At 45.1% G+C, this 25,375-nt stretch overlaps 1 protein-coding gene across 1 annotated transcript in view; it reads left to right on the top strand.

The window, feature by feature from the left end:
• Positions 1-23,877, top strand: part of LOC130475591 (aldo-keto reductase family 1 member B1-like) — a 35,814-nt gene extending 11,937 nt beyond the window's left edge. Inside the window, exons 2-10 of the mRNA XM_056847409.1 lie at positions 3,123-3,290; positions 5,364-5,480; positions 7,302-7,379; positions 8,313-8,435; positions 17,624-17,730; positions 19,245-19,326; positions 19,481-19,564; positions 21,247-21,329; positions 23,805-23,877. Coding sequence (XP_056703387.1) covers positions 3,123-3,290; positions 5,364-5,480; positions 7,302-7,379; positions 8,313-8,435; positions 17,624-17,730; positions 19,245-19,326; positions 19,481-19,564; positions 21,247-21,329; positions 23,805-23,847 — 885 coding nt within the window. The 3' untranslated portion in view covers positions 23,848-23,877. The remainder of the gene's footprint in view (positions 1-3,122; positions 3,291-5,363; positions 5,481-7,301; positions 7,380-8,312; positions 8,436-17,623; positions 17,731-19,244; positions 19,327-19,480; positions 19,565-21,246; positions 21,330-23,804) is intronic.
• The last annotated feature ends 1,498 nt before the right edge of the window (positions 23,878-25,375 follow it).

Here is a 25,375-nt window from a genome sequence, read left to right as displayed (position 1 = left end):
CACCGGTCTCTATATTGATGTAAGCCATTTTGGGGTGACAATTGTCAGAAAAGTGGGCTATGTGTAAATATATAGTGTTGGACCCAACATGTTTTTCTGCTGGTGGAAAAGAGAGGCTATGCTGGAGATCATGGGTCCAGAATGGCTAAAAGTCATGGGGGACATGGGCGAGATCGAGGAATTGGGGGAGATCGAGAGAAAAAGCTGGCTGGATCCAACCCAGAGAGGTGGTACTTGAAACATTGATGAATGAAGAATGGACAGAACAGAGAGATCATGGAAGATAAGAGGCCATACATAGGGAAAAGGCCTTTGGACCAAACACAGATGAACTAAACAGCTTTCCATGGGGAAGATATATGAAGGCGCACAAACTGTCTTTCAGAGAGACCCGCCTGCTTTTATCAGCAACCTCTGGTTAAAAATTCTGGGTTTCCCCAGAAGCTTACAAAAATGGCTTGAAAACAGCTGATGCAGCAGTCACTTCCTGGTTCTTATCATTTCCTTCCTGGTAGGCAGGTGGCATGGGTTTCCATGTGAGTTGCACAGCGGACAAGTTGCCCATGCTTCAGCCTGAAAATTATTCCTTCCCGCAACCTGTAATCTTTTCTTTGCTATTTGTTCCTGTTAATAAATTAGAGTCACAAAGTAATCCCAGGAGTCAGTAATTAGCAGTGATGATAAATCAGCTAGACAGTCTCTGGCTGTAGGGACCATCTGTCCTGATCAGTGTCTACTTGCAGTTCTTCTGTCTTACGACAACCCTGCAGCCTTCAGCTTTTAAAATTGGGGTCTAGACATCCTTTGCTGAATGGCCCTGCAAAGTAATTGCTTTTGGTTGTTTAGCCAGGTGCCCGGCGGTGCAGCAAGACTGGTCTAGACTAATGGCTGCAGCAAGCACTCGATTTCTTGAACCTACAGAGATAACCACAGCTTTCTGTGTCACTCTTGGATAAGAAAGGAAAAAGTGATGCTAATCAAGCCACATCCTCCCAGGCTTAAGTCATGTTCATGTCATATGCTCTTGGCTGTTTGTGTGTGTGTGTTAAGTGCCGTCAAGTTGCTTCTGACTTAGGGCGATTCTATGAATTAATATCCTCCAAAACGTCCTACCGTTAACAGCCTTGCTCAGATCTTGCAAGCTGAGGACTGTGGCTTCCTTTATCGAGTCAATCCATCTTGTGTTGGGACTTCCTCTTTTCCTGCTGCCTTCAACTTTTCCTAGTATTATTGTATTTTCCAGTGACTCTTGTCTTCTCATGATGTGACCAAAGTACAATAGCTTCAGTTTGGTCATTTTAGCTTCTTGGAGTCCAGGCTTGATTTGATCTAGAACCCACTGATTTGTCTTTTTGGCAGTCCACGATATTCATAAAACTCTGATCCAACACTACATTTCAAACGAGTGTACTTTCTCCCTGTCAACTTTCTTCACTGTAAAGCTTTCACACCCATGCATAGTGATGGGGGATACTATGCATGAATTAACTTGATCTTGGTTGCCAGGAACACATCCTTTCACTTAAGGATCTTTTCTAGCTCCTTCACAGCTTCCCTTCCCAGTCTCAGTCTTCTGATTTGTTGGTTGCAGTCTCTCATTTGGTTGATGGAGCCAAGGAATAAGAAATAGCTTTGGGCTACAGATTTTTATTTTCCATGCATTGAATGCCCGTGTGTTGCTGCAACACGCACTTCTTTGTAATCGCTCCTCAAATAACCGCTTTTTTCCCCTTGACGTCTTTGGCACACTTCACTTAGCCCCTACCCCTGACTTCAGCTTTCCTCTCACCGGAGCATCGTGGGCATTTTCTTCCAGAAAAAAAATGCCTTCAGCCAGTCCCCAAGACGCTGATGATTATTTGCAGCTTTGGAACGTGCAATGCTTCCTGATGTAAATGCCAAATAAATTTTGTTGTCTCTTCTGAATTCTGCAAAAGTGTATAAGGAAAGCAGTTAACCGAGTGTTTCAGTATGAAAACGTTTGTTTCTGTTTTCATTCAGCCTGCAGTGTTCACAACAAGTTTTCTTTTGGTCAATCTTGAGGAAGTAGCACATTCTTTGGTATAACTCGGTATTCTTGCACCTGTGTTCCTAGGGCCATTTCAAGTGTCTCTGTTGACCTGAGAAACCTATGATTAGATGCCCAGATTACATTGCAGATTTATACAGGAAGGGAGATTGTACAGGAAGGCTGCACAGCAAGGGACATAATAAAGGTGGTCTTTAAAAAAGCAGAGGGAGATGTCTACCCAAGTTTTGTTTTTCTTTTATGTATTTTTATGTATAGTTCCCCTTAATTTGTCATACTAGTACTTAGGCTATGCTTCAGTTCTTTCTGGTGGTTCCAAACTTCTAAAATCCTGATGCGCTGGTTATTGAATATCCCATTTTGTTGATTGTACTGACTCAGGAGCCCCGTGGCGCAGAGTGGTAAGCTGCAGTACTGCAGTCCAAGCTCTGCTCACGACCTGAGTTCGATCCCGACGGAAGTTGGTTTCAGGTAGCCAGCTCAAGGTTGACTCAGCCTTCCATCCTTCCGAGGTCGGTAAAATGAGTACCCAGCTTGCTGGGGGTAAAGGGAAGATGACTGGGGAAGGCACTGGCAAACCACCCCGTAAACAAAGTCTGCCTAGGAAACATCGGGATGTGACGTCACCCCATGGGTCAGGAATGACCCAGTGCTTGCACAGGGGACCTTTACCTTTTTTACTGACTCACTATATGTAATCTGCCTTGAGTCTCTGTAAGAAAAGCAGACTAGAAATAATGTAAATAAAAATGAATAAATAATGTGAATAGCCAACTTAAATCAGTTTTGACTTTATATATGGCCGCTTCACATGCATAGCAGAGTTAGACCATTGGTTTATCAAAGTCAACATCGTCTGCTCTGACTGGCAGCAGTTATCTTTCACACCATGTGCTACCTGAGCCTTTTTAACTGGGAATGCTGGGGATTGAACCTGGGACCTTCTGCAGGCAAAGCAGATGCTCTTCCTCTGAGTCATGATGTTTTCAAGGTTCTGTGCCTGGGGCGGGACTGTTATAGAAGGATTGCAGTGCAAGAATTAGACAAGATAACCGAATGAGATATTTGAACAGGGTTTCTCTTGTTTGTTAAGTCTCCGCCAGGGAAAGTAGCCGATGCGGTGAAGAAGGCCATCGATGTGGGATATCGCCACTTTGACTGCGCCTATGTATACCAGAACGAAGACGAAGTTGGCAGTGGAATCCAAGAGAAAATCAAGGCAGGGGTTGTGAAGCGTGAGGACCTCTTTGTTGTCAGCAAGGTATTTATTTTATATTATTGTAAGTCTGTGCCCCTTCATTATGCTGGTTTACAGTGCAGTCCTAATCAAGAGTTAGTCTGTAGAAGTCAACTCTGTTTAGGATGGCACAGATAAATGCATAGATCCTGTCTTTCAAAAAACAAGATCTTCAAGGCAGCTGACAAAGGTTAAAAAAGCACAATGCACGATAAAAAAAATCATAATAAAATTTTAAAAATCAGTAAAGATTTAAAAACAAATAAACATCTCTATCGTAGCCAAATGAGCAGAATCCCTAAACAGGAGAAATCCCTGCAGCTGAAAGGATGTCAGACACAAAATCCTCTGTGGAAAAAACTCAGTGGCTTGCAACAAGATACAATGCCCAGGCATTTGAAAACAGAAGCCACATTTTAAAAATCGACACACTTCATGGCCACAGAAGGCCCGGTGGGTAAGAGAACTTTTCTGCAGATGCCTGAACATTTCCAAAACTTTCCAAAGCAAACCTGATAGATCTGGCTCCTGAAAAAAAAGTCCAGTGCAGCATTTGGGTAGGTATGCGCACATACACTACATATGGCTTATACGCCTTCTGTAAAGTGTAGCTGTGGAGGAGGGAAAACAATTGTGACACTGTTAGCAGCCACTGGTTTGAAATGTAATGGCTATGCTTTTTGTCACGCAATTTACCCCTAAAATTAGGGAGTGTGAGGAATTCCTTTAAAGTGTTTGTTACTGTCAGAAATGAAGATTTAAAAAAAAAACACAGAGATGGAACTGTTTGGCTCATAAGTCTTGTGGTTATCCCTTCAGCCATGGAGTGTGATAGATCTTTGTTTTCCAGAAGCTTCCTTATACCGTATCAGACCCTTGGTCCATCAAAGTCATTATTGTCTACTCAGACCGGCAGGGGCTCTCCAGGGTTCTCAGGCAGAGGTCTTTCACATCACCTACTTGCCTAGTCCCTTTAACTGGAGATGCCGGGGATTGAACCTTGGACCTTCTGTATGCCGAGCAGAGGCTCTACCACTGAGCCATGGCCCCTCTCCATGGCTCTCCAGGTTCTCAGGCAGAGGTCTTTCACATCACCTACTTGCCTAGTCCCTTTTACTGGAGATGCCGGGGACTGAACCTGGGCCCTTCTGCATGCCAAGCAGATGCTCTACCACTGACCCACAGACCCCTTTCAAGACCACTCCATTATGTAGGAATGGATAGACAGGCTGTCAGTTTTTTAAAAAGCTTTTCTATGTTACAGCTCTATGTTGTCCAGACCCTAGCAAGTGTCTGTTTCCTAACATAAAACGTAATAAAATTGAGATTCAGCATAGTGTAGTGGTTAGCTTGTCGGGCTAGGATCTGGGAGACCCAGGTTCAAATCCCCACTCTGCCATGGAAGCTCGGTTTGTAGTCTTGGGCAGGAAGCAGAGGAGCTGACGCTTCCTGTGCTAAAAAGGACTCCTCAGCACCGCTGCTCGTCCCAGTGTGCATGCAAAAAGAGGCAGGGGCATGGTGCCCTCGGTCACATGTTCACATAGAGTTGGAAGAGACCACCAGGGTCATTTAGTCCAACCCCTACAACAGCGGTTCCCAAACCTTTTGAGTCATGGAGCACTTTTCAGGAGAGAAATTCATCACAGAGCACTAATTTTCACCTAGCACCTATATACTAAAGTTAATGACAGTAGTATTTTTCTTTCCAATTCACGGAGCACCAAGTGCTCCGTGGAGCAAAGTTTGGGAATTGCAGCCCTACAATATGCAGGAAATTCACAACTATCTCCCTCCCCCCACACCCCCAGTGACCCCTACTCCATGACCAGAAAATAGCAATAAAAACCCTCCAGGATCCCTGGCCAATCTGGCCTGGAGGAAAATTGCTTTCCAAAAGGAAGAAGAAAGGCAGCTCTGTAGGGGATTGCTACCCAGCAAGTGGGACTCCGTAATCCCAAACTGAAGGCTGAAACGTGGTATGCATAAGGTGATGCACTCCAGTGACCTGTTCATATGCTAGACCTTTCACTCAGGAAGATTCGGTGGAATAGACTGTTCTCTTTGGAGTGAGCAATCGTATCTCTCCTTCCTCCGCAGCTTTGGTGCACATTCCATGAGAAACACATGGTGAAGGGTGCATGCAAGGCGACCCTGAAGTCCCTGAAGTTGGATTACCTGGACCTCTACCTAATCCACTGGCCTGTGGGATTTAAGGTATGACAAATGACTCCCCCGATTTACAAAGCCCTTGGCCTGTTTAGCAGTGTTCAAGCTGACCATCCCTCCAGGCAAGGTAGATCTGGAGTGCTCCTTGCCTTTTCTCCTTGGACTCCTTCCATCGGTACCAAAAGATGATGGCTGAGTGGCCTTTAAACTCTGGATGCTGTAGGTCGCGAATTTTGTTCGGCCCTGATGGCACCCTCAAACTTTGGCTGGCTGTGGTGCTGGGTCTCCCTAGACTGGGGCAGATTTTTGTCTGTGCCCTGAGCTGCTCGGGAGCTCAGCAGTTCCCACCCTGTCCGTGGCACGGGTCTTTCCCAGCGATTCTATAATTCACCCCAGCCACATAGCTTGTGGGCAGAGTTGCCCCAAGGAGAGCTTTGTGGGCTACAGTTTTCTCAGGCACCATCGGGCATCCGTTAACATTACTTTAATACTAAGAGGGAGAAAGAGGCTGATCTTTCCAAAATAGGTTGACAGTCTGTGTTGGTCCAAAACAAAAAACAAAAGCCATTTAGTACTGTTTAATCTCTCTACCTATCTAGTACATTTTTAACCTGACCTTCCTCCAGGTAGCTCACATTGGTTTGTCAGGTATTGGGGAGAGATCATATAGATCATAAGAGCATAAGAAAGGCCATGCTGGATCAGACCAAGGTCCATCAAGTCCAGCAGTCTGTACACACAGTGGCCGACCAGGTGTCTCTAGTGAAACCATGCATCAAGCACTAGAGTTTATTCCTCAGTGTACTGGAGACTCAGTGGAGTCTGAACTTATATTTTTACAAAGATAGTATTTCTAGCAGGGAAATGCTTGAAAACCTCTGGGTAATTTCTTTCTGCTCAAGTGATATAAATGTAGGGAGTCTGGTTGACTCTTCTTTTGGGCAAGAGTCTTCTCTTGACACAAATTCCCAACTGCTGTTAGGGACACCACGTGGCTGATAGCTTAGTATTATATATCTGGACTGTCTTGGGGAGTGAGCTGTGGTGATTTTGTCAGGTATGTTAATGCAAAATATTACAGTTGCCGGCTATCCCTGCCTCATGAACACTTACAGTTGGCAATCTACTGTTTCAGCTGCCTTCTGGATTTAGAGCAAAGGGTTAAAATAGCTGGTTTGGGTGGTCAGTTTTATAGCTTACAGGTCAGAAGGTCACTGGTTCTTTCCCTGTAGTTGGAGGAAGTCAGAGAGCTGTGCCTCCCCATGTAAGGGCCGCAGCAGAGTGGTACAACAGCTGCATAAGAGTGCAGGGTCTGTGCGTTAAGTGCCGTCAAGTCGCTTCCGACTCATGGTGACCCTATGAATCAATGTCCTCCAAAATGTCTTATCCTTGACAGCCTTGCTCAGATCTTGCAAACTGAGGGCCGTGGCTTCCTTTATTGAGTCACTCCATCTCTTGTTGGGTCTTCCTCTTTTCCTGCTGCCCTCAACTTTTCCTAGCGCGACTGTCTTTTCTAGGCTCACTCCCTAGCGTCCCTTAAAGAAATCGTTCCCAACCTTTTCAAGAACGAGGCCCCCTTTTTAACATAAAAAATTCACGGGCCTTCCACGTGGGAGTTGTTATACTGTTAGTGTCCATTGATTGAGAAAGTATTTGACGAAAAAGATCAAAATGACAATGCTTAGCGTGCGCAGACCCCTTGCAATAACCCTGTGCTCTCCCCGGGGTCTCCAGCCCCCCATGTGGGAACCACTGCCTTAAAGGCTCTTGCATAGTGAGGTTGGGAAAGACCAGTACTCTGACTTGGTATAAGTACATCTTCATATGCTTGCAGTAAAACACACTTAAGTCTGTGCTTTGTGCTGACAGGCTGGCGACGATCTGTTTCCTACCGACGAGAAAGGCATGACTATAGCCAGCAACACAAACATTCTAGACACCTGGGAGGTATGTTCACCTACAATCAAAGGTTTCTGGTTGCTATGTGTAATTGTTTGCACGTCAGGTTTTGGTGTAGCTTGCAGCTTGTTCGTGACAAATGTTCCAGATTTGTATTCGTTAATACTGTGCTGTATACCCTGCTTTGGCAACCAACCAGCACTGAAGTTTTTCACGTCCCAGTAAGTCAAACATAAGAATTAAGCTGAGGAGGAGGCGGATACCCTCTCTGGCATATCTAGAATTACATATGTGGAAAGCAATTCCCTTACAAGCATACCTTGTTTTATTGCTCTTCACTCTTTAAATATTTCAAATTAAAAAATACCTCAAAGATATTGCGTTTTCGAGCAAATCTATCAACGACATTTTTCCAACAGCATGTGCTCACTTCATATCTCAGTGTCACATTTTGGTAATTCTTTGGTAAGTTTTGGTAACTTTTCCCATTATTATTACACTACATTGGTTGTGTTTTTTTAAAGACAAAATGCTATTGCATTCTTAATAGACTACAGTATATTGCAAACATAACTTTTATATGCACTGGGAAACCAAAAAATTCATGTGATTCGCTTTATTGTGATATGTGCTTTATTGCAGTGGTCGGGAACTGAACCTGCAATATCTCTGAGGTATGCTTGTATAAATTTGGACAGAGGCCTCAGTCCAAACACTGGCCATGAAGGCTGACTGCCCTGTGAGAGGGATCGCTTCCACATGGGGAGAGTTCCCCATTATGCTCTCATTGGTGCTACCGCAGTGAAAATAGAGATTCTACACAGGGGACTTCTCTGTGGTATCCCCCTATGCCCATTCCCCCACCCCCCGAATCAGAGTGCTTGTTACTGGCCAGCCAGAGCGGACGCAAATGCAGAGAGCACTCTGTTTTGAGGTGTACATCTTCTGTATGTTAACATTCGGCCTTTGGTATGCTCTCAGGCCATGGAAGAACTGGTGGATGCCGGGCTGGTGAAAGCCATTGGTGTTTCCAATTTCAATCATGATCAGATTGAGAGAATCTTGAACAAGCCGGGATTGAAGCACAAGCCAGCCAATAACCAGGTAAGGTGTTTACAGTTTGGTCATAAACGGAGCTGAAGCCTTCTACACCGATTGACTTCAGTGGATTTAGAAGGGTGTAATTCTGCTTAGGAGTGCATTGTTAATTATACAAGTTGGCTATGTTTTGGGCATTGCAAAGGAAAAACTGTACTTAAAGCTACTGTTAACTTGATAGATACCACACCTGTAGGAAAGATCTGGATGCACGCCTGCAGTGCTTATCTAGAACTGTTCTTTATATCTATAATAATTTTCAGCATAGAAGGCACTGTGCGGTTCTTCTGCCCGACCTTAATTCGCTCCAGAAATTAACACCCAGCACCCTGCAAATTTGGCTACGCTGACTTGCTCAAGACCACTTGCACACTTTCCGTAGCTGAGCTGAGATTTGCAGTCCCTGCAACAAAGCATATTGCTAGTTGCATGTAGCAAATCGAGGTGGGCTTTCTGTGACTGACAATGCTGAGTCGCTCACCAGAGAAGAAGTGCACCGTGTTGCTTCGACAAACCAAAACATCTTTCCCAGTTTATGGCAAACAAATTCTGCTGGGACCAGGGGGTGGGAGGTTGTGCCGGGGCAAAGCAGTGTTCTTCAGTAGGAGACACAGACTGTATTAACTCCTTAATGAGGAGTTAATATCTCCAGCTTTATTATGCACACACACTATTCTTTTTACTGCTCCCACCACCAGAATAGGAATTTAAGGTCATTTATGCATGGGTACTTTCACTCATGTTCGCCCCTAGTCTGTCTTGGTTGTTCCTTGCAGTTATGCATGAGTTTTCCATCCATTAGAGATGACTTCGTGCCCAGCCCTCACAATGTCCGGGTCTTCCCATTCCTCTGTTAACCTGGCTCTTCCATTTTCCCTGAGCAAAGCCTGGGTGAAATCCCCATGCATAAGGCAAAGTGTGGGACACACAAGCTTGGTTTTGCTCACAGCCAGTTACAAAGCAGCATGTCCAGAGGCAGGGATTCAAATACTTCCTGCTACCTCGGAGCTCTTTCTGAGCACAAGAAAGGCTTTTTAAAACTGAGGCTTGGATTTCTCCCCCCCCCACCCTTTCAGATTGCTCTTTTTGTTGTTCTTAAAATGTTTTTTTATGTGGCAGTTGGGTTGGGGGGGATTTTCTCTCACAGTAAGCTCTACAAGTAAACCAGTTACAAAGCAGCATTTAAAGGGGCAGAGACATGATTTGAGCTTGGAGACTGCTGGTGCATAGACTCCCAACAGGAAAGTGTGGGTCCAGCCAGCAACAAACTTCAGGTAAAACTCCCGTGCATAAATGACCAAACATTCACCTGCATAGTCTTCTGGAATCTTTTTATTGTTGTTTCTTAAAGGACTCATCTTCAGATTAAGAACCCCCGGGTTTTCCTAGCCACCCACTCCACATTATCCTGGACATAGGAGGAAGTCTTGGGAATGTTGCTTGTTAGAGTAATTCGCATCCAGACCGGAATCACCATATCTTCCCTTTATAGTTTGGTAAGTGTGGGCTGTGTTAGACCCACAGACCCCCATAACACCAATCTCGTAAAAGGAAAACATTACTTTGTCGAAGGCTTTCACGGTCAGAGTTCATTGGTTCTTGTAGGTTATCCGGGCTGTGTGACCGTGGTCTTGGTATTTTCTTTCCTGACGTTTCACCAGCAGCTGAGGCAGGCAGCTTCAGAGGAGTAACACTGAAGGACAGTGACTCTTCTTGTTCCAAACTGTTTCCAACACTGAAGGACACTGTCCTTCAGTGTTACTCCTCTGAAGATGCCGGCCACAGCTGCTGGTGAAACGTCAGGAAAGAAAATACCAAGACCACGGTCACACAGCCCGGATAATCTACAAGAACCAAAAAACATTACTTGCTTTCCCCCCCAGTCATTCTTTACAAAAGGGGCATAAAAACATATAGCTGAGCACAAAAACATGTGGAAGTTATGGAACAAAGGGGAAATAAAACAAGCAGTAAACAGTCCTCTCCTTACGCCTTAAACTCTGTGATGAGGTAGACAAAATAATCTTTAAATCACCAAATTTCCAGGTTTTGGGTCCTATTTAGGTCTCTTTCCCAACCACTCCTCAAGTCTCCTCTGTTCCTGAAGCTTTCCCATTCTAAAAACAAGTGTTCTCTTAAGTTCTTCTATTTGCCTCCCATCCTACCTGATGGAAAATTACTAGGCCCCAGACAGTTCCCTGAGACTGACTTAATTATCTGTAGGTCCTGGTGCCGCCGGAAATGTTCTTTTGTTCTGCTGGCTACCCCATATTAACATACAAGTCGGCAAGCTGACCTCTAAGATTTAAAAAAACAAAAACCTTAGTCTGCAATCTTTTTTGTCCTTGTGAAGGTGGCTTTCTGTTGAACTCTCAGCAGATTAAACATCTACCTGGCAAAGTTACATATTTTTTTTACACCTGTGCCTAGAAATTTCATTTCCCCACATGTGAACCTAGGCTTAAGAAATCTTCTAGGTAGCCTGTGATCAAAATTTTTGAGCCTTTCTCTGTGACTACAGAATCTAATTTCCAGCCCCCCCGCCCTAAGCATTTCTTCTCTGCTCTAATCAAGCAGATTACATTTTGCATTGTACCTTTCCATCCTGACTCAGTTCTTTTCAACACCCCTCCCTCCTTCTGACCGGGGTCTTTTATGCATGGCGGACTCACCACCACCCCTCCAGTGGCTTCGGGTCTTTCTTTGGATTATGTATGCCATTTCGCACCATCAGAGGTCGCTTTTCTTTCTCCCTGCGTTTGCCCGCATTTTGAGGGACCTGTTTTATCTCGAATTTGAAAACGCGGGGAAACGCAGGGGGAGAGCGAGGCGACCTCTGACCGTCGGAAACGGCATGCATAATAAAAACAAAGACCTGAAGTCATTGGCAGGGGTGACCGCGAGGGAAACAGCCATGCATAAAAGACCTGGGGCTCAGGGATCTTCATTTTTACTTGTATTTGACAAAGGGAGCTTTGGGCGAAAACGCATGGTCACTTTATCCTCCTTTAATCCCTGTTTCAGCCAGGATCAAATGCATGTGTTTCGCCTAATGTGCGTTCGATCCTGGCTAAAACAGGGATTAAAGGAGGATAAAGCGACCATGTGTTTTCGCCTCTTGACTTAAAAGCGTATATCCTGAAAATCTTGTTGGGTCTTTAAGGTGATAATGGACTCAAATCTAGCTCTTCTATGGCAAACCAATACAGCTTCAAACCTAAAACTTCCTCTGTCCAGTACAGGACACTGTTCCTTGCATTTGCCAATGTCTGAACATTGTGGTTTCTGCTTTCCCAAGAGTCTTTAAGCCACAAAGCGCTAAGGAATTACTTAGAGATGTGTCCACTTTGAAACTGGCTCCACTGTGGTAAAAAAATATTCTCTCTGCCTTCACCCTTAAACACAATTGGATCCTGTCAGACAATGTAATTTAATGAGCCTCGAACCATAAAGGGATTATAAAAATTACAATAGCCGGTAAAACTTGGCATCTGGAAACAATCTAATTGTGTGCTTAAAAGGGTGGTCGAAATGTGTGAATGGGAAAAGTAATCCTGGTTTCCGTGCCCTAAAGAGCAACGCAAACCAAAATTAAAGTATCCTGTGACAGGCGTCAGGGTGTTTCAAGGATAACATTTCATTCTACATATAGTTTGGAAGGCCTAAATTCACATCTGTGCACATCTGTGCCACACCACCTCGCCCAGTTTATTCTTTCTTCACACACAAAAAGTTTCTCAATGCTGTTGAAGCAAAGTATCCTGCTGAATTTTGTTCAGGCATTCTGGACGTGAACCGATGGCTAATATTTAAAACATGTACATGGGAGTTCTAGGAAGCTGCCTTCTCAGCAGAGCCCCACGGCATGGCCTAGAAATAAACTTCAGCAGCTGTGTAACTCTATCCAGTACAATTCAGCCTCCTTGCTTGCTTGTTACCAAGACAAGATAGAATCTGACTACAGGCTGGAGAAATGACACTAGTTTTTTTTTTCCAGTGAGTTGAAGAAGGAATGGAAAGGGTATTATTGCCCCTGGGGTATGGACATCCCTCTAGTAACAGGATGTCACCGCAAGAGAGGGCAGTGAGGCAAACTGTGGTCATTTATGCATGGGAGTTTTACCTGAGGTTCGTTGTTTGCTGGACCCATGCTTTCCTGCAGGGAATCTACGCACTAGCAATCTCCAAGCTCAAATCAAGTCCCTGCTTTCCTGCGGGGAATCTATGCACTAGCAGTCTCCAAGCTCAAATCAAGTCCCTGCCCCTTGAAATGCTGCTTTGTAATTGGCTTACTTGTAGTGCTTACTGTGAGAGAAAATCCCCCCCAAACCCAACTGCCACATAAAAAAGCATTTTAAGAACAACAACCCGGGGGCGGGGGGAAAGAAATCCAAGCCTCGGTTTTTAAAAGCCTTTCTTGTGCTCAGAAAGAGCTCAGAGGAAGCAGGAAGTATTTGAATCCCTGCCTCTGGTGCTTGGTAATTGGCTGTGTGCAAAACCAAGCTTGCGTGTCCCATACTTTGCCTTCTGCATGGGAATTTCACCTGGGCTTTGCTCAGGGAATATGAAAGAGTCAGGTTAACAGAGTAGTGGGAAGACCCGGACATTGTGAGGGCTGGCAGCGAGGTCATCACTAATGGACAGAAAGCTCATGCATAACTCCAAGGAACAACCAAGACAGACCAGGGGTGAATGTGAGTTAAAGTACCCATGCATATGTTTATGTGTTGGTCAGAGCCTGTGATCTTCAACATAAACGTCTCCAGATTCTTTTTGTGGTTCATTTCAGGCAGCCATTATTTCCCTGTCAGCATTAAAGATGACTACAGTGAAATGTTTAGGGCTTACTTCTGAGAAGATACAGAACCTGTGGGGGGGGGGATATTGTGGGGGGGGGGTTGTAAGGAACATGACCCATTTAAGTGCTGTGTAGAATTTTAATTCCACTTCCAGCTGATGGTAGAAAAACAATACGTCATAGCACATGTGTGGATGCAACCACAGACACTTTTATTTATTTTTCCCTCACCAACTACCACCATCACTCCTGAGACTTACAATTTATCTCTTGTTGTTTTCTTGTCCCACACTTTTGATAAATGAGGGATCCGCCAAAAACTCTTTCTTTATGGCACAAGAGAGGCTTAATGAAGTAAAACCTCAAAACTGTTTTGTCACTTTTGGGGAAAAGGTAAAGTCAGGTTTGCATGGAAATGTCAGGAAATAAACTTGACAGATTAAACAAAACAACAGGAATGAGGAAATTTAGGTTGTTCATAAACATTAAATATTTTGTAATCAGTATGTATCTGATGCAATTCACAGACCTGTGTTGATACTTTGGATATAGAATGAGATTGAGAACCCTTGACCGTAACTGCTTAGTTGATCAGACTTAAGTTTCTTGAAACAATATTTGTACTGTCAACGGAGTCAGGAGCAAACACAATTTCCCCAGTTTTCTTTCTTAAAACTGGTTAGGGATCACTCCCTTAGGGAAGAACACTCAAATCACTTCCCTCACACATAGAATGCTTCTTGATCCTAAACAGCTGTGTTCGTCTCACTTCAGCTGACAGCTTCAGTCAGTTACCAACTGTCAGTTCCTTACGGTCTTTCTCAAATGCCGCTTGTAAAATTATGAGGTTTTTTTCTTTTCGAACCTCCTGTCACTCAAGGTTCCATGACTGGGACAACTCATCCTTAGAATCATAAAATCATAGAGTTGGAAGGGACCACCAGGGTCATCAAGTCCGGCCCCTGCACAATGCAGGAAATTCACAACTACCTCCCTCCCCCACACCCCCAGTGACCAGAAGATGGCCAAGATGCCCTCCCTCTCATCATCTGCCTAAGGTCACAGAATCAGCATTGCTGACAGATGGCCATCTGACCTCTTCTTAAAAACCTCCATGGAAGGAGAGCTTACCTCCTCCCGAGGAAGCCTGTTCCACTGAGGAAACGCTCTAACTGTTAGAAAATTCTTCCTAATGGCTAGACGAAAACTCTTTTGATTTAATTTCAACCCGTTGGTTCTGGTCCAACCTTCTTGGGCAACAGAAAACAACTCGGCACCATCCTCTATATGACAGCCCCTCAAGTACTTGAACATGGTTATCATGTCCCCTAACTATGTTCAAGTACTTGAGGGGCTGTCATATAGAGGATGGTGCCGAGTTGTTTTCTGCTGTACATCACAATACCTTCAATTAAAACAACAGGAACCAAACTATATTCTCACAATCCCCACTTCAGCTACAGCCCTGACTCTCAAGGAGGCAGCTGGAGCTTGGCTTTGCCCTCCACTGAAAATCCCATCACCCCCATCCCAACCTCTCCATTTTGCCATTGCCTTTAGTGCTTCTCAAAGATGGCTGAAGAAGTGCTGTTAGGTAGAGGCGAAGATCAGAGAAAGAGGGGTAGAGAAGGGAGGGGACAAAGAGGATGAAGAAAGAGAAAAGGAGGGAGTAAACGGGGAAGGAGGACAATGAGAAAAGGGGAACATGAAAAATTAGGGGTCAGGAAGTGGGCTTCAGGAAACACTTGGACAAAAGGCACTATAGTGATCACGAGTGCCACATCAGGGATCACTTGTACAAATAGAGGGAACGAGTTCATTTGAAGCATTAAGATTAAGAACAATAGATATGCTGTCATAGGCAGACAATTCACATCTGATAGTGCCTGTTCCATACCTAATCGGGGCAGCAAGTTTGGATTTTTTATTAGGCAATTCCATTAACAAGAACAAATTGCAGCTGCTTGGTCTGGAAACTGGGTCGAATGCTAGACTTTCAGAAGAGTGGCCCTTCTGTTGTGCCATAAATAAAATCTGTTACACTGAGACACGGATTCCGAAGTATAATCAATAGGGTTTCTGTGGAAATATACCCGTCAGTTTCTTTTGCAAGATATAGTTCTTGCATCATGCCGTGAATTTCATGCTTTAAACTCCAGCTGCCTGTTCAACATGGAGGCTTTGGCTTTGCCAACCCAGATGATAAGAAGGCAGTCCTATATCCACAAACCAGATAGCTTCATCAGGAATGGTGCTAAAGCCCCCTTTCCTTGGGGTTTCAATTCTAGCTCCAAAAAGTCAGCCTCTCTATTAACTAACTGGGGGTTTAGGTTATAAACTGAAGTTTGATCCCTGTATGCCTTAAAAATGGTCTGTGGTTTAACACTACCTCAAAGGACAGAAGCCCTGACCTGGATGGCCCTGCTAGCCTGAACTCATCAGATGTTGGAAGCTAAGCAGGGTCCGCCCTGGTTAGTACTTGGATGGGAGACCATCAACAAAGACCAGGGTTGCTACGTGGACAAAGAGTCTGGTAAAAAGGAAATAGATTTCACATCTCCTTCATTCTCAAGGCTTCTCTTGATCATTCCAAGACCCACAGCTAAAACAGTCTTTTCTGTAGATATAGTTGTCTAGACTATTACTTAAAGTACCAGAGAAGTCCATTCTGATTACTTCCGCTTCGATTATGATGCCGTGTTTTCCCCTGAGGCATAGCATGTTTTTACATTTGTACATGTCCATGGTTTGAATGTTGTACAACCAAGTTTGCTGGAATGTACATTGAATTGTAAAAGAACTGCCTTCAGCTTCCTGTCTTATATTCACATGTTCATTCAGTAGTACACGAGGTGCTTTTCAGTGCGTGAAAATTCCCACAGGCCTTTGCCATGTTGGTAAAGAATGAAGCACAGTGTCCAGATCAGGAGCTCTGAGACCACTGGGAGACTGAACGGGTTTGAATATGAGAGCCCCGCATTTGAAACCTGGCTCAACCATGAAGAAGAAGAAGAAGAGGAGTTGGTTTTTATATGTCGACTTTCTCTACCACTTAAGGGAGACTCAAACCGGCTTACAATCCCCTTCCCCTCCCCACAACAGACACCCTGTGAGGAAGGTGGGGCTGAGAGAATGTGACTTGCTCAAGGTCACCCAGCTGGCTTCATCTGTAGGAGTAGGGAAACAAATCCAGTTCACCAGATTAGCCTCCGGTGCTCATGTGGAGGAGTGGGGAATCAAACCCAGTTCTCCAGATCAGAATCCACTGCTCCAAACCACCGCTCTTTAACCACTGCACCATACTGGCTCTCTTTGGATGGCCTTTGGCCACATACTAACCTAGCAGGATGGTGAACAGGCCGTGTCTATATTGCCAGATAATTTTTCGTTAATAAAGGGACAATGATTGGGTGATGGTCTTTATGGGAAGGGGCCATGGCTCAGTGATAAAGCAGCTGTTTGGCATGTAGAAGGTCCCAGGTTCAAACCCTGGCATCTCCAGTTAACGGCTCCGGCAGTAGGTGATGTGAAAGACCTCAGCCTGAGACCCTGGAGAGCCACTTACCATCCTGGTAGAGAGCCAGCACGATGTAGTGGTTAAGAGCAGTGGTTTGGAGCGGTGGGCTCTGATCTGGAGAACCGGGTTTGATTCCCCACTTCTACACATGAAGCTAGCTGGGTGACCTTGGGCTAGTCACACTCTCTCAGCCTCCCCTACCTCACAGGGTGTCTGTGGTGGGGAGGGGAAGGGAAGGTGATTGTAAGCCAGCTTGATTCTTCCTTAAGTGGTAGAGAAAGTCGCCATATAAAAACCAACTCTTCTTCTTCTGGGTAGGCAATGCTGACTTTGAAAGACTGATGGTCTGATTCAGTATAAGGCAGCTTCATGTGTTCATTGAACAACAGCGGGTTACAGTATGAAAATCTTGTCAAGGGTCACATAAGGGCTGTGTCTTAGCAGAGCACTATGTATTTATTTACTCCATTTATACCCCACCTTTGTCACCAGAGGGGACCCCAAGTGGCTAACACCATTCTCCATTTTATCCTCACAACAACCTCGTGAAGTACGCTACGCTGAGAGTGTGTGACTGGCCCAAGGTCACCCAGCAAGCTTCCATGGCAGAGCAGGGATTAGAACCTAGGTTTCACGAATCCTAGTCTGACACTGTAATCACTACTTCACAGTGGTTCCTTGGTGCCTAAGGGGAGAACTATGTGAGCAGCGAGAGGACTGGAGGGAATTTTTCCTACATAGTCACTCATACTTCTGAAGAGGCAAGCCATATCGCATGCTGAAAAGTGGCTTGCCTCTTTGACGGTGTGTTTATTGAAATTTGCTGTTGGGTTTATGGCTGGTTGTATGCCTGAACGCCCATCTTGTTTGTGCTTACAGGTTGAGTGCCACCCCTATCTCACCCAGGAAAAGCTGATTCATTACTGCCAGTCCAAAGGGATTTCTGTCACTGCGTACAGCCCCCTGGGCTCTCCTGACAGGCCATGGTGAGAATTTTTTGGGACGCTTCTTCTTTTAACGCTTGGCAAAGTGCACCGTGAGGTTAGGACTCCCTGGTTTTGATTTGCTGCTCTTGACCTGTCCCAGCCGGGTACGTAAACTGGTGATAAAACAAGCGAATGGGTCACTTAGCTGTGACCAGCGCTTCTGAATACGTAAACGCATGTTTGTCTGTGTAGTTGTGATGAAGGGGAGAGTGTTAAGCTGGTCTGAGTGGGGTGAATAGATGCAAAGTATTATAGAGCAACTTAAGATAACCCCTAATGGGGTTTTCAAGAAAAGAGATGAACGAAAAATTGTGGCACTCCCTGCGCCAGGATGTGATGGCTGCCAACTTAGAAGGCTAAGAGGGGAGTGGACACGTTCATGGAGGATAGGGCTGATCATGGCTACTGGCAAAGATGGATGCTGGTCATAATGCATACCTGTTCTCTCCAATATCAGAGGCGCATGCCTATTATATTAGGTGCTGTGGAACACAGGCAGGATGGTGCTGCTGCAGTGGTCTTGTTTGGGGCTTCCTAGAGGCACCTGGTTGGCCACTGTGTGAACAGACTGCTGGACTTGATGGACCTTGGTCTGATCCAGCATGGCTTTTCTGATGTTCTAAGAGGTGGTTTGCCATTGCCTTCCTCTACACAGCAACCCTGGACTTCTTTGGGGGTCTCCCATCCAAGTACTAACCAAGGCCAGCCCTGCTTAGCTTCTGAGTTCTGACAAGCTCAGGCTGGTCCAGGTATTCAGCTCTTTGAATATCTGTTTACCAGAAGGAATTCCAGCATGGGTAGCTTTTCCTGCACCAGAGGGAGGGTCGTCTGATCACCATAGTGATTTTATACATTTCCCCGACCCTTGTTAAGCCTGTAGGCATTTTTGGATGTTAAAAAAAAAGAATGGGTACCACCATAAATTGCCAAGGGAAGGTGGGTGGGTTTGCAGCCAACCTGGGGACAGTCACAAAACTAGGGGACTGGTCAACCCAAGCATCTTATGCTGCCACACAGGTGTTCCTTACAGATACAACAGTGACACCTCCTGGACGCTTGAGGCAACTGCCGCTCCAGTGAGGTGGCAAAATAGCCAAGTCTGGCTCTCTGCTTTAGGGAAGAGATGTTTTTGAGACTAAGGAAGTGGGCTACAGGAAATATATCAGCAGGTACCCACAGACACCATACTAGGGATCATTGTCTTACTCCAGTAGGGGCTGGGACTCAGTGGTAGAGCATCTGCTTGGCCTGCAGAAGGTCCCAGGTTCAATCCCCGGCCTCTCCGGTTAAAGGGTCTAGGCAAGTAGGTGATGTGAAAGACCCTTGCCTGAGACCCTGGAGAGCCGCTGCCGGTCTGAGTAGACAATACTGACTTTGATGGACCAAGGGTCTGGTTCAGTATAAGGCAGCTTCATGTGTTCAAGGGTTCAGTACTTACCTAATAAATACAAGGCTCCCCCGTCAGATTTCCTATTTTAATTAACTATTGGCTCTTTCCATTGTTTTTTGGGCAGGGCTAAGCCGGAGGATCCATCTCTCCTGGATGATCCGAAGATTAAAGAGGTTGCTGCCAAGCACAATAAAACTGCAGCTCAGGTGTGTTTCTTGGAAGCGTGTCTGCATGCACAAGCGAGGAAAGCATCCATTGTGTCCATCAGATATCCTGTATAATTTTTTTTCTTGTCATTTAGTACTTTTTGTAGCTCAGATAGGAAGACTTACTCTGTTTTGGCCTTCTTTTGGTTATTAGGTCCTGATCCGATTTCATATCCAAAGAAATGTGATTGTGATACCCAAATCTGTCACCCCAGCGCGCATTCAGGAAAACTTTCAGGTAACAATGGAAGTAACTGAACATGAGTCAGCAGTGTGATGCGGTAGCTAAAAAGGCAAATGCGATCTTGGGCTGTATCAACAAAAGTATAGTGTCCAGATCACGCAAAGTGATGGTATCGCTTTACTCTGCTCTGGTTAGACCTCACCTAGAGTACTGTGTTCAGTTTTGGGCACCACAATTTAAGAAAGATGTAGACAAGCTGGAACATGTCCAGAGGAGGTCAACAAAGATGGTGAGGGGTCTGGAGACCCAAGTCCTATGAGGAAAGGTTGAAGGAGCTGGGTATGTTTAGCCTGAAGAGGAGAAGACTGAGAGGGGATATGATGACCGTCTTCAATTACTTGAAGGGCTGTCATATAGAGGATGGTGCCAAGTTGTTTTCTGTTGCTCTAGAAGGTCGGATCAGAACCAACAGGTTGAAATTAAATCAAAAGAGTTTCCGTCTAGACATTAGGAAGGATTTTCTAACAGAGTGGTTCCTCAGTGGTACAGGCTTCCCCGGGAGGTGGTAAGCGCGTCTTCCCTGGAGGTTTTTAAGAAGAGGTTAGCTGGCCATCTGTAAGCAATGCTGATTCTATGATCTTAAGCAGATGATGAGAGGGAGGGCATCTTGGCCATCTTCTGGGCATGGAGTAGGGGTCACTGGGGGGGATGTGGGGGGGAGGTAGTTGTGAATGTCCTGCATTGTGCAGGGGGCTGGACTAGATGACCCTAGTGGTCCCTTCCAACTTTATGATTCTCTGATTCTAACATCTGCCCCTGAGTGGATCAGTTGGGCCCCTGATGTGTTTGTTTGTGTGTGTTGACTTTTCAGTGGAGAAACAAGGTTGTGTTTGTCAACTTAATGGTCAAGGCTAATAATTAAGGGAGCAGAACTGTAATTGGCTCTTCACCTCTGCAAGACTATTTGTCCACATTCCCCTGAATTGCTTTGCCAGTATGGGAAAGATTTTATGAAACAGAGGTAGGGAAGAAACCATCCCGTTTTCCAGCTACTAACACACATGCACACACATCCCACTCTTTCAAACATACTCTGGAACCTGTGCTAAGCTTAGAGTGAGCATAAGAAGAGGAAAATGCAGTAACATTAAACAAATACGGAGGGGCTGTGGCTCAGTGGTAGAGCATCAGCTTGGCATACAGAAGGCCCCAGGTTCAATTCCTGGCATCTCCAGTAAAAAAGGATCTGACAGTAGGTGTTGTGAAAGACCTCTGTCTAAAACCATGGTCTGAGTAGACAGTGCTGACCTTGAAGGACCGGTGTTCTAACTCAATATAAGGCAGCTTCATGTATGTATTCTAGTATGCCAGCGTGGTGTAGTGATTAAGAGCGGTGGTTTGGAGCGGTGGACTCTGATCTGGAGAACCGGGGTTTGATTCCCCCCTCCTCCACATGAGCGGCGGAGGCTAATCTGGTGAACCGGGTTGGCTTCCCCACTCATATACGTGAAGGCGACCTTGGGCTAGTCACAGTTCTCTTAGAGCTCTCTCAGCCCCACCTACCTCACAGGGTGTCTGTTGAGGGGAGGTGAAGGGAAAGTGATCGTAAGTCAGTTTGATTCTTCCTTAAGTGGTAGAGAAAGTCGGCATATAAAAACCAACTCTTCTTTTATGCTTCCACCTTCTTCTGAACCTTTGTGGAGTATTTGGAATTAATCAGAAATTCTTCTGGCCAGGTGTTTGACTTTGAGCTGTCCAAGGAGGAGATGGAGACCATCCTTAGCTTCAACCGGAACTGGAGAGTATGTGCCCTGAGCACGTAAGTAGCAGCGCTTCAAAAACGTTTAGTAGGGTAACGCCTCCAATGTCAAATTCTGAATTGACTTAGAATTGGGCCACAATGTCTAATCGATTAATTGGTTAGACTAATCGACTAAAAGTGTTTTTTTATCAATTAAGAAGTTAGGTAATAACTGATAACAGCTGCCCCAGAAGAGGCATTCTCCCTTCCCCCTCAGACAGAAGGGAATGCCTTTCCTAAAATGGTTTATTTTGGTTTTTAAAACATTGCCCTACCCTTCCAGTGTAGCTCACCCTGCTATGACAGACTCGGGCATCCTCTAGAAACCAAATGTTTCCTCCCCTGTTGGAAGTCGTTTTAACAAATACAGTTTTAATTAAGCTACATTCTAGATACCAGTATAGTAGAGGGCGAATAGAACTGGTACAGCCCTGTGCTTGGTTTTTTCCCTAGTAAAACCCTGGATTAAAGTTGCTTTTCTTTAACTGGGGCACAATCCTCATGTAAATATTTTAATAACATAGTGTTTGCAAAGCTGGGGTTTTAACAAGCAGTCATGTAAGTCTATCGAATTCTGGATTCTGCTAGTTATGAAAGCCTTTGGACACCAAAATATGATATTGAGAGTGGGTAAACCTTGTGTTTGTTTTGAGGTTTTGTACTCATTGATAAATGTTGAGGTCAGACCTTTTGGTAGGATCAGGAACTTACTAGGGAGATTTTGTGCTGTGTAGTGAGTAGATTCATAAAAATGCTAAGTACGTAAGAACGTAAGAAAGGCCCTGCTGGATCAGACCAAGGCCCATCAAGTCCAGCAGTCTGTTCAGACAGTGGCCAACCAGGTGCCTCTAGGAAGCCACAAACAAGACGACTGCAGCAGCAGCATCCTGCCTGTGTTCCACCGCACCCAAAATAATAGGCATGCTCCTCTGATACTAGAGAGAATAGGTATGCAGCATGACTAGTATCCATTCTAACTAATAGCCATGAATACCCCTCTCCTCCATGAATATGTTTATTCCCCTCTTAAAGCCCTCCAAGCTGGCAGCCATCACCACATCCTGGGGCAGGGAGTTCCACAATTTAACTATGCGTTGTGTGAAAAAAAACTTCCTTTTATCTGTTTTGAATCTCTCACCCTCCAGCTTTAGCAGATGACCCCGTATTCTAGTATTATGGGAGAGGGAGAAAAACTTCTCCCTGTCCACTCTCTCCAAACCATGCATAATTTTATAGACCTCTATCTTGTCTCTCCTCAGCTGCCTTCTTTCCAAGCTAAACAGCCCTAAGCGTCCTAACCGCTCCCCATAGGACAGTTGCTCATATCCCCTAATCATTTTGGTTGCTCTTTTCTGCACCTTCTCAAGCTCTGTAAGTACTTTTCTGTTGTGCCCTGAAAGCCCTCACTCTGGGTAATCAGGCCTGCACATCTGGTGACTCACCAAGCTGGGTATAAGTCACCCAGCCCATATTTAATCAGGGGCATGACAAGCCCGTTGTCTTTGGTGGGAAAGAAAACAACAAAATCCAGCAGTTCGTCGTGCCTCTGATTAACTCTTGGCTTGATTGGGCCCCAGGTTTGCAGGCCTGTGCTAGAGATATTGCCGAGATATGCTAGAATACCATGTTTTGAGGTGCTTCTGATGGGCAGTTCACCATCTTTTTTCCCCCTTTTTTTTGCATAAAGAATGAGCTTGAGTTAACTGCTGATTGAATTAGTTTCCCCCCTCCCCCATCGGGTTGCAGCTGACTTATGGCGCCCCCATAAGAACAGAAGAAAGGCCCTGCTGGATCAGACCAAGGCCCATCAAGCCCAGCAGTCTGTTCACAAAGTGGCCAACTAGGTGCCTCTAGGAAGCCCACAAACAAGACGACTGCAGCAGCACCATCCTGCCTGTGTTCCACAACACCTAATATAATAGGCATGCTCCTCTTATCCTGGAGATAATAGGTATGCATCATGACTAGTATCCATTTTAACTAGTAGCCATGAATACCCCTTTCCTCCATGAACATGTCCACTCCCTTCTTCAAGCCGTCCAAGTTGGCAGCCATCACCACATCCCGGGGCAGGGAGTTCCACAATTTAACTATGCGTTGTGTGAAGAAATACTTCCTTTTATCTGTTTTGAATCTCTCACCCTCCAGCTTCAGCAGATGACCCCGTGTTCTAGTATTATGAGAGAGGGAGAAAAATTTCTCCCTGTCCCCTCTCTCCACTCTCCCTGTCCACTCCCTGTCCACTCTCTCCAAACCCTGTAGGACTTTCAAGGCAAGAGACGTTCAGAGGTGGTTTGCCATGGCCTGCCTCTTGTGTAGCGACCCTGGGCTTCCTTGGAGGTCAGCCATCCAATACTAACCAGGGCTGCCCCGCTTAGCTCCCGAGTTCTGACGAGGTCAGGCTGGCCCAGGCTATCCAGGTTAGAACAGCATAGTAGCTTAGCAGATGTAAAGTTTTGATTCAAGCTTCTGATTGACTCTCTCTTTCCTTAGGAGTGCTCAGCACAAAGAGTATCCTTTCAAAGCTGAGTATTAAAGCCCTGTTCTCCTGCAAGTCAGAGAGCGGAACGTCTGTCTTAACCACCTCAGCTTGTTCATCTCTTTCCACTGCATCTGGAAACCTTCACTTTTCCAGCGTAGATTCAATATGTTCTGAGCAACAGAATTTGGGGGGGGGGATGATTTGTGTTGTCCTCCTTATTAAGCAGAAACATCTTTGCCAAAATCGGCTGGACTACTACAGAGGTGAACAGTAACTTTTAAAATTCTTTGTCGTCACTCCTTTTGACTTTACCTGAAAATGAGGCGTATGTTCCATGTCTCTTCCTGAAATAAAGGTTCAGTGCTTTTCCGTTAAAATTACTGGGTCATCCTGTTCTGCTAATGGAAGAGGAATGCTCTTCCCCAGTTCTTGTCCAACCCAGAAAGCTTTTTCTTCATAAAGATCCTCTGTTCCCCAGGAATGTCACATGAGAAGGGAGGGGAAACATGTCAGCAGAGTGGTCGTAGGGTATAACTCAGTGTTCCTAGACTCTGCATTCAAATTGGGAACTTTTGTGGTTACAGGTGTGTGGTTTGTGTTCAATTAACTTATGGTTTGGTCTCCCCAAAGATTTTGGAATGTATTTTTCAGACAGTGCTTCTAATAAAACCTACCTAGTTGGCATGTTGTTTGTTTGTTTTGTTTGTTGTAATAAAAGGTGCCATAGCTACGTTATTCCATAAATCTCTGTCTAGCCAAAAATTCCACTATATTCAAATTCAGAAAGTTTACTTTGCACACATCTCTCTACTTTGCACCTCTCCCTAGAAATGGTTAATATAGAACCTCTGTTAACTAAATTGTTAATCAGCTCAGGGTTTTTGGATGCTACATGGTAAGACGGATTCAATAAGCTTTCCTATGGAGCAGAAATGGCTACATTTAAATCTAGGCTATTCAAATCATGACACACACACACCCAAAAAAGAGAAGAAGAGTGGTTTTTTATATCAACTTAAGGAAGAATCAGACCGGCTTACAATAACCTTTCCTTTCCCCTCCCCACAACAGACACCCTGTGAGGTAGGTGAGGCTGAGAGATCATGACTTGCCCAAGGTCACCCAGCTGGCTTTGTGTGTAGGAGTGGGGAAACAAATCCAGTTCACCAGATTAGCCTCCGCCGCTCATGTGGAGGAGCGGGCAATCGAACCCGGTTCTCCACATCAGACTCCATCGCTCCAAACCACCTCTCTTAGCCACTACACCACGCTGGCGCTAAAGAGAGCAGTTTAAACCAAGTATTTCCAAAACAGGGTTTGTGTGCGCTGCTTGTTTCTAACTACTGAAACATGCTAATTTACTTAGGGACCATAACATTCTACGATGCTTATTTAATAGTGGGCATTGTTTATTATGCATTTCAGAAGGGCTGATTGTTTCTGAGTGGAGCAGCTGATGAAAGTAGAGGGTTGGGTCCCACAACAAAATGTCCACTTGCACTAAAGCTCAATCACAAACAGAAATGCAAGAGAGCGACTGATAGCAACTAGAAATAATATAGGAAAGGCCATGCTGGATCAG

Source organism: Euleptes europaea, chromosome 3, assembly GCF_029931775.1.
Source record: "Euleptes europaea isolate rEulEur1 chromosome 3, rEulEur1.hap1, whole genome shotgun sequence".
Classification (NCBI taxonomy): Eukaryota; Metazoa; Chordata; class Lepidosauria; order Squamata; family Sphaerodactylidae; genus Euleptes; species Euleptes europaea.
This window is presented reverse-complemented; position numbering and strand designations above follow the sequence as displayed.